The sequence below is a fragment of the Amphibalanus amphitrite genome, unplaced genomic scaffold, assembly GCF_019059575.1.
Source record: "Amphibalanus amphitrite isolate SeventyFive unplaced genomic scaffold, NRLGWU_Aamphi_draft 000704F_arrow, whole genome shotgun sequence".
In the NCBI taxonomy this organism is placed as follows: Eukaryota; Metazoa; Arthropoda; class Thecostraca; order Balanomorpha; family Balanidae; genus Amphibalanus; species Amphibalanus amphitrite.
This window is the reverse complement of record NW_024882198.1, coordinates 65,425-74,565: the sequence shown is the minus strand read 5'-3', so window position 1 is coordinate 74,565 and position 9,141 is coordinate 65,425. Positions and strand designations below refer to the sequence as shown.

Below are 9,141 nucleotides of genomic sequence, written 5' to 3'. Positions count from 1 at the left end.
GCGGATACCGCGGCAGGTAGACCTCATCTGCCGCGCTCCACAGTATTGCTGATTAAAAAAAAAACTCCGGTGGTTGCGCTTGACTCTCAGAGATTTGCAGAAGTGTCCCGTATAATTCGGAAATGATCCACTAAGCAAGCTTCATCTTAGATTTGGTTAGGTCCGTTTTATCCATACACTCTGCACCAAAGCTGAAAAGCCGATCTACCGTCAACATATTCGAGTCTCCGCTACTGATCGCTAATCTTATACCGTATACCCGTAACAGACGCTGCACACATCAGCTTTTTATATTTGCACATCTGAGCAGCAGTCATTTCACTCATTTCCAACCACAACCCTGTTGCGTCACTATGACTGGCCTGCATCACTACAATGATCAATGAGGTATGTGAGTACGTTTCATGGTTTCCCTTTCCTAAGCGCTAGACGACGCAATGCCGTCCACGGCTCTGGCTGGTGGGCCAATGGTCAGTAGCGTACCCCTGAGGTGGTCGTCTCTTCTGTCGAGTCCTCGGTGCCTGGACATCCGAACCAGTCGGGCCCGGTCCGGCGGGGGTAGTCCGGGTACACCTGAAACAAACGCACAGAGGAAGCCATGAGATGGAGCGCGGTGGACGTTTGGGTACCTATTCATGCTGGCCCGGAACACTTTCAGACCTGCAATTGAAAATATAACTCGCCGTAACACGCCGATCTGCGGGGACTTTTGACGCAAGTCCGGCTGGAGTGATTTTTTATTTGATGAGCGTAGAAGTCTTGTCTTACGGTTCGTACTTTGATTTGAACATGTTGATCGCTAAGCTACTGACCTGAATGTTGGCATCACTGATTTTGTAGTAGTCGTCTCCTTTGAAAAAGTACGTTCGTCCGTCCTTCCACGTGTTGACGGCGTCGATATCGTCTGGCATTCCACCCCAAGTGTCAATGCTCTTTGGGTACACGTCTCTCACACCTCGAATGCCGGCCTTTGCCAGTTCGTAGTCGAACATCCAGTACTGGGACCCCTTGAAGAAGTAGATTTTGTGGTTCTTTCGCCAGGTGAAGGCGGCGTCGATTTTGTTCGGGATGCCGTTGAACTCTTCCGAGATGCGTTTTGGATAGCCCGTGTCGACGATTGGCATTTCGGTCATTCGCCACACTTGGCTACCCTGCAGGGGTAAACAAAGAAGGATATTTTAGGGAAGCTGACTTGACGTGTCGCAAATAATGACAGGGCAAAGGCCTGGAGTAAAAAAAAAAAAATGGCACAATAACATACATAAATTTAGTCCCCTGACAACCGAGCAAGAAGTGTCAGTTGGAAACGCAATTAGCTGATGCAGAAAATATCCCTAACACATGAACTGATTAAACCGTAAGAGAATCCATGAGCTCTGGTAAAAACTCAATGAATTATCGATGGAGTGGCTCCCATTTACCTACAGCTCATCCAGCATCCAGTCCCGATAATAAAGCACACCCGCGCTACCTTGAAGAAGAACAGGGTGTCCGCAGCAGCCGGCCGAGGGCTGTACACCAGAACGGCGTCCAGATAGGCGGGCACGCCTCCCCACCTATCGGCGATGTCCCGCGGGTAGCCGGCCATGACGCCGTCGTCCGCCAGCCGCCAGTAGGACGCTCCTCTGAACAGGTAGGTCCGCGACCGGCCTCGGACCGTCACCGTGAACAGCGCGTCCAAGGAGCCCTCCCGGCAGAGCGCCGGGTCCGCCTCTCCCCCCTGATGGTCGTCAGCCGCTCTGTCTCTGTCGTCACCGAGCCTGTCCGGGTTCTTTCCGTACAGCTCCTGGTGGAAAAGGAGGATATGCAGTAATCATGTCAAGCTCGTTATCGTGTGAAGCTCCAAATAGGGATGAGCAATTACACGCATGCAACAGCGTGCTTCATGGGCGAAGCATTTCATCTTAGCTTAGCCTGGCGAAGCTCATTGGTTTGATGCATCAATGCGTTGGGCCACTTTTGTCATCAGTCCAGCTTCAGCATGCTCCATTTCATATTTCGCTGTATTTTGTGCGTTTGACAATGTTCCTATTACCTGGGTGGCCTATACATATGTCGTCCTATGTCGTCCATGTTACCTGAATGGTCTCTGTGTCGTCCCAGTTACCTGGATGGCCTATATGTCGTCCTGTGTCCCGCTTATCTGGATGGCCATTGACCTTTATGTCGTCCCGGTTACCTAGACGTCCTGTATGTCGTTCATGTTACCTGTATGGCTTCTATGTGGTCCATATTACCTGGATGGCCTCAATGTCGTCCCAGTTACCTGGATGGCCTCTATGTCGTCCTGTGTGACGATGTCCCGGTCGAGGCTGGGCGGCTGGTAGAAGGGCGCCATCAGTGCCGTGGTCTCGTTACTGTGAGCCAGCCCCAGACTGTGACCGAACTCGTGAGTGGCCACGGTGAACAGGTCGAACCCCTCGCCGGTGGTCGGACCGATCACCCACGGCTCGCTCTTGTCAAAGTGCGCGTCGCCGCCGTAGATCGGGAAGAAGGCGTGCGCCAGCGTGCCGCCGGGGCCGTCGAACGGTTCGCCGTCACCGTGGTCGCTGTATTCGAACCTGCAGGGGTTAGATCGGAGTCAGCTTGATTAGTGATATCATTAGCACCTAATTTTGAAGATTAGCTAGGTGGATTGTTAACAAATCGTTAATGTCGACCCATCACTGTCGTCTGTTTTCAAAATACGTATTTCCGGCAACATACACGCATGCATCATTATAACACAAGTTCAATTTAGTCCTCGGCATCAAACATTTGGCATTACGCCCCCGTACCGACCCGATGGTGATGTCGGCCTTGACGTCGGAGCTGGCGTCCACCTCGGTGAAGGTCATGGCCGAGACGTCGCGCCAGGCGCGGAAGGCCTGCCGCAGCTCCTGCCGGGTGCGCTGGTGGTCCCGCTCGCTGGGCCAGCTGACGATCTTGTACTTGATCTCCCTCTTCCTCCACCGGGAGCCTGCCGAGGGTGGGCGGGGAGAGAGCGTCAGGCGAGCGGGAGCAATAGTTTAACTCGTTTGTGCACTCTAGATAACATCTGCCGGTAAAGTCCTCGGCTCGACTGCATCGCTGTCCTGTTGTAGAGCCGTCCGGTGTCCCGCCCCTGATGTATGGTCCCCTCCCACCGCGCAGTGTGGACTGTGGTGAGTCCCCACCAGCGCCCCGCCCCGAATCCGATAGAGCCGACTCGGTACCCGGGCCACTGCGGTCGCGGTATGCGCGATATGTGAGCTCTGTCAGCTGATACCGCGGTGCTGTCGCTACGTCAGACAGACAGGGCACCCGACAGTCCCCGCGCGCAGTGGGAGGGAGGGGGGGGGGGGGTGTTCGACACCTCCCCTCTCCTCTCCACCACCAGGACTCGCTGTGGGGAGCTGCTCGCCATTCAGGGTGAGGAGATGCGAGCTCTTGGAGTGGCCTGGTGGATCTTTCCGTTCCCGTGCTGTTTGTGCACTTTTAGGTGGGGAGAGAATGATGTTCCACGCCTTACGGGCCAGCACCTGACTGGAATGTTAGGCTGTGCCGCTCAACACGCAGTTTAGCATGTCTGGTGGGTGTGAGAGCATATGGAACAGGATGTGTCACTTGAATGTGCGTGATAAGCGACATACTCCAGTCTACAATCCAGTCTGCTGACAGCCTGTAAGAAGAGGTAATGTAGTCATCTGAGCTCATGCCCCCGGCGCGGCACACTGACCCTGCAGGTTGTGTCGTTTCCTGCGTCGGTGTCGTCGCCTCGAGACGGGGTGGTCGGGTGTCCCACAGCGCGGCTGGCGCATCTTGGCCACCGTGGTGTCGTCCATTAGCCCTGTACGGAGTGGAACAGGGGTCAGACCACCCTGTACGGAGTGGAACAGGGGTCAGACCACCCTGTACGGTGTGGAACAGGGGTCAGACCATGCCACTGTCGGCTGGAGGAAGTCGGTACTCTCAAGGGCATCATGTCCGCCGTTACTCCAGAGGGTGGTATGTCACAACGTGTGTCAAATGAGAGTCTATATATTTTAGCCCACATGCATCCTGGATTCGCAAAGTGTCCAGCATGCAACCTTTATAAATAGAACGGAGCTACACGCTCGTTATGTTGAATGATAAGCTTTCCGTGATTTGACAGCGTCGAGATAGCTGAACAATGCCCGACATGACAAAACAACCAGCAACTGACATAACTCACTCAGTAACTCACTCTCACTCTCACTGACCAGTGACGGGCAGACCGGCGAACTGTTGAAACTCGGCCAGTTTGGAGGAGAGCGACTGCAGCGACCCGAACCGGCTCTCTGTCGTGCTCACCCAGCCAAACTTGGCTAGGTACGCCTGTCGGGAATAGGTGGAGGAGGCGAGGGAAGGTCAGCTTCGCCGGTCAACACAACAACCTACCCACTGGCTTAATATACCTGCGGGCGGCTGCCGTTACTGACCCGTCCCTGAAGTAGTCTCACCTGTCCCTGGACGAGTCACTCACCTGTCCCTGAACGAGTCTCTCACCTGTCCCTGAACGAGTCTCTCACCTGTACCTGGACGAGTCTCTCACCTGTCCCTGGACGAGTCTCTCACCTGCCCCTGGACGAGTCTCTCCTGGGGCTGCTGCTGCAGCTGCTCCAGACGGGCCGGCGAGGGCAGGCTGGCAGCCGGCAGCACGGCGAGCACGGCCGGCAGCACGGCGAGCACGGCCCGTGCTGGGCGCGTCATCACCGGCGCGGGGAGCGGGCGCCGCTGCCGACGACCGACTGGCGGCTCCGACCCCGCCGTGTTGAACAGGCGCGCCGTCGGCCGGCGCTGGCACAGGGTCACGGGCGGGGTGACGCCGGCGGACCGTTACCGCTGACATTGACACCGCCCGCCGACGGGCATGGCACAGTGCAGCTGCTCTGATGGGGCGCGCTGCCTGCAGTGCAGGACTCTATTATGTGTTCAATGCCACCAGAACTGCTCTGTAACGTCCGTAACAGCCTGGCCTGTCCTGCGTTTTACCGGTGCCCTTGGTCAGCTGGTGTGGGTGACGTATGCGGTCATTGCGTCTCATTAATTGCTAATTACGGAATGCCTATTTATGTAGTTATGGGTGTGCGGCGGGTATTTTGATCCGACCGCGGTGCTCATCGGTTCTGAATTAATACATTCACCTTTCAGCCCCGAAAATAAAGATTACGGAAGAACGCGATGTCATTTATTAGTAGGTAACTGCATACATTGGTTGAGAAAGCATACTCGTACATCCATACATGCATACATCGTTCTGCATTTCGTAATTCAAGGTCATTTGCTCTAAGCGATGCTTTTGCTGTAGATAAATGTACCGAACTCCAAAGTGCGACTATGTTTGCCTTCTAACCTACTAACCTACAACTGATTTCAGTTTGTGTAAGGTCAAATGCCAACATTTTTCTTTGTAAACGCTGTGCTGTTTATGCATTAAAATATATACCGGGTGGCCCAGAAAAAACGTTCCGAACTTTGGAGGCCTATATATCAAATTCGAGTGCAAATAACGAGACAAATTTTTCAGCAAGTTTGCGTCATTTCTTTGCGCATTGGTATGCTAAATTATAACACTATACCATCATTTTCAAGCTGGCAATCTTGAGTTGAATTAAGCAAGACGTTTTTGCTTTTTTTGCCGATGTCAAACGATAGTGATGATTGGGTTAGACGCCCCATGTTATAAAAAAGAATAGAAAAATAGAGCATGTGAATGAAACCAACACGTATGTTCTTATTTTAAATATTTGTGTCTCACTTATGTGCCAAATATTCAAATACTGAGCCAAAATGGTGCTCATGGATGCCATTCGTTTTAACACCAAATCATGATTCGTGGCACGGTGCATGGATTACTGCTGATTACCCTCCTTTCAGTAGATCAAACAGTAAATCGACCGGATAAGGAAAACAAACTAAAACAGACTAGTTCCTGTGCCAGAAGACCACATAACATTTTATGAAAAACAACATTGCCAGCAGATGACAAAAAAAGAAAACTGGTTGAAAAGCTACCTTTTCCCAGGAATGTCAGCCAGGAAAGCATTTGAGCCACAAGATGGTTAGAAAACTGGAAACTTCTTCCGATGCCACTGGCACAGAGCCATCGTGGTTGCCTGATGGAATGTGTCATCCTGAGACCCGAACCATCAATGAGACTAGCTGCCAGTAGCAGCCAATGGCTCTAGGCCGTGGTGCCGAGGGGTGAAAGTGACCTGTTCACTCACATTTTTGAGTAAACATCGGAGCAAAAAAGTAATTTTTACATGGCATGCTTGAAACACGAACCGTTTAAAAAGTAATTTACCGAACACCATGAAAATCACACCATTTGCTGAAAATGTGTGCCGCATTGACTATTCGAAGTTTCAATGTTGTATCTTTATCACTTTCTGAGAAATATTGATTTAAAGTTGGGAACGTTTTTTCTGGGCCACCCGGTATAATATGCCTCTCGTGGGGGCTAACTGTATGTCATTCTTTCTTGATCACCCTGTATATGTTAGCACTGCCTACCACGTGTATAATTCAATATTCCAAGGTATGCATATAGACACATTGAGAAGCATACCTATTATTGAAAGCATATTGAAAAGCACACATATTCCTAGACCTCAGCTTATGGTTGCGACAGCAAAAATGGCCCCGAGGGCAATAGAAACGCAGCACCGGAGAGCTTAGAGCACTTCTCTGCCTTATCAGCAACAAGGGTGATACTGAGCAAGCAGCATTATATATAATTTGTAAAAAGTCTTAAATGAAAATAAGCTTCATGTTCGAAAACCAAGCCATGATATCTCCACTTCCCTTGGTGTGCCACGGTTCTGGTTATCTGGTTCAGTGGTCAGCAGCAGCGCTGCGGTTCGCTGGAAGTTTGTTGTCGGCATTGTCCAGTCGCTTCAGGATCTCCTGGGACAGCTCGCCCAGGTGGTTTGTCAGCTTCTTTGTCTCCTCCAGCTGCTGGGCCAGTGCCTCCTGCAGTTCCAGCGTCTTTCTCAGGTGATCAGACGGCGTCTGTAGAGCACCTGGCCGCGGCGGGTCGGAGAGGGGCCGGCGCTCGGTCAGGGTCTGGGCCGCCTCGGCGGTTTCTCGCTCCTGGACAATGCTGTTCAGGTCGCACCACAGACTGCGGTGCACGGAGTAGCGCCTTTTGCTGCCGTAGACGGTAACACGCGCTCTGCTGTCATTATCCTCTGCAGGACACACCACGAGGGTAACAGTGGAGGAGCCGTCATCGAACTGGCGTGGCAGCACACTGCGCCACTTGACGCAGAGTAGGACGGATGCCAGGCAGCCGAGGCGGCTGGGCATCCTATCCTGGAGCGTCTGCACATAGTGGAAGAGTGAGAAGACGGCGCGCTGGCTGACGGCCGTCAGGCTGGCCGTGTGGCGCAGGTACTCCGAGCTGCCCCTGGACAGGAACTGGTTCGAGTCGCTGATGGTCAGTGCCAGCAACATGTTCATCATTACCACCGGCACTGCCAGCAAAAAGAACAGGAAGATGGCGATACGAACCACGTATTCGGCCGGGCTCCACAGCCAGGCTTCATACTCGCTCCCCTCGGAGTAGGTGACTTGCTCGACATCGACTGCTCCAATGAACATTGCAGCGATCGTCATAATCATCAGATCTCCGCGAAAAACGCTGCCTCTTTGAATATGCTTGGCGTCCTTTTTCAGCAGCACAAAGAAGGCTAGCCCGAATCCGATCAGGATGGGCAGATAGAGCAGCAGATAGCGGACCATCTTACCCATCACATAGAGCAGAGCCGAGATGGCCCGGCACACCCGCCACGGGATGTGCTCGATGGCCAGCGCCAGCTCCAGGAAACCGAACAAGATGGCCACGGAGTGGCACAGCCGTGCGATCTCCCTGTGGGTGATGTAGATCACCAGGAACGTGGCCACGGTGGTCGTCGTCTCCAGCCAGAGGCGAGGTTTGAGAAACAACTCGGGGCCCATGAGTCCAATCTTCACCAGAAAAATCGTCACTCGCAGGATGTTGAACACCAGAAGCACGGAGCCGAGCGCGGAGCTGGCTTGCTCCAGCACCCGGTACGCGTCAAAGAACACCTTGGTGCAGAGAACGGCCAGGAAGATGGACATCAGGACCACGGTGAAGACGGCCAGGCAGACGGTGTCGTGCCGGGTGACTTCCAACAGCAGCTGCACGCTCGGGTGCCCGAACAGCTGACAGTGGCTGCTGCTCTGCAGGCGCTGCATCAGCTCCGTCTCAAACGGGCAGTCGGTGCCGATGTTACGCAGAGTCCGGAAGGAGACGCGCAGCGCGCCATCCCCGTCTGGCTGCACGGTCAGATCGAGCAGCTGGCGCAGCACCTCTGGCCGCGAGCGCAGCACGCCGTGCAGGTCGGCCGCGCTCAGCGCCGCGTCCGCCGACACCAGCTGGCGCACACACTCTGCGGAGCGCGCCTCCGCGAGCGGCGTGCGTCCGTCGGCGTCCCGGAGCAGCGCCGAGGCGCCGCGCTGCACCAGCAGCCGGACGGTGCGCGCACAGCCGCTCCGAGCGGCCGCGTGCAGCGCGCTCCAGCCGCGGCCGTCGGTGACGCCGGGGTCGGCGCCGCACAGCAGCAGCTGCTCTGTGCGCGCGCAGTCGCCGACCCCTGCCGCCACCAGCAGTGGTGACTGTCCGCAGAAGCCGCGCACGTCGGCTGCCAGCGGACTGTCGGCGCCGGTCGGTTCGACCTCCGCTGGGCGCTGGGATCCCTCTTCGCGCTCCGCCGGGCGCTGGGAGCCCTCTTCGCGCTCCACCGGGCAACGCGAGTGCTCTTCGCGCTCTACCAGGCGCTGGGTGCCCTCCTGGCGCTCTACCACGCGCTGGGTGCCCTCCTCGCGCTCTACCAGGCGCTGGGTGCCCTCTTCCTGCTCCGCCGGGCGCTGGGTGCCGTCCTCATGCTCCGCGGGGCGCTGGGATCCCTCGTCGTTCTCTGCGGGGCCAGACGTGAGTGTTGTGGCGCAGGACGACGAGGAAGGCTCCGGCGACCCTGAGGGGCGCATTTGCCCCAGCTCTGCCGGTCAAACCCATCAGATTAAACATATCTGAGCCGGCTCGGGCTTAGGGGAAAGTGGGGTAAGGCGGCCAGGGTAGGTAAAACGGCCACCCTTCTGCAGGCCAAACCAATAGCGCTACGATCGAAAAAA

General features: G+C 55.0%; 1 protein-coding gene across 1 annotated transcript; it reads right to left on the bottom strand.

The window, feature by feature from the left end:
* Nucleotides 1-275: 275 nt before the first annotated feature.
* LOC122364861 (matrix metalloproteinase-24-like) lies at nt 276-5,427 on the bottom strand. Its single transcript, XM_043335641.1, has 6 exons — nt 3,698-5,427; nt 2,782-2,959; nt 2,267-2,561; nt 1,472-1,786; nt 813-1,151; nt 276-573 (listed from the first exon to the last, which is right to left on the bottom strand). The coding sequence occupies exons 1-6, from the start codon at nt 3,801-3,803 to the stop codon at nt 472-474; spliced, it is 1,335 nt and encodes a 444-aa protein (XP_043191576.1). The 5' UTR covers nt 3,804-5,427; the 3' UTR covers nt 276-471.
* Between the last annotated feature and the right edge of the window lie 3,714 nt (nt 5,428-9,141).

What these genes read in the sequence shown, in the direction of transcription:
- LOC122364861 (XM_043335641.1), bottom strand. Translation starts at nt 3,803, where the DNA reads ATGGACGACACCACGGTGGCCAAGATGCGCCAGCCGCGCTGTGGGACA. An exon ending in ACGACATAGAGGCCATCCAG is followed by an intron (nt 1,787 to 2,266) that starts GTAACTGGGACG and finishes CTTTTCCACCAG; the next exon opens with GAGCTGTACGGAAAGAACCC. An exon ending in ACACCCTGTTCTTCTTCAAG is followed by an intron (nt 1,152 to 1,471) that starts GTAGCGCGGGTG and finishes TTACCCCTGCAG; the next exon opens with GGTAGCCAAGTGTGGCGAAT.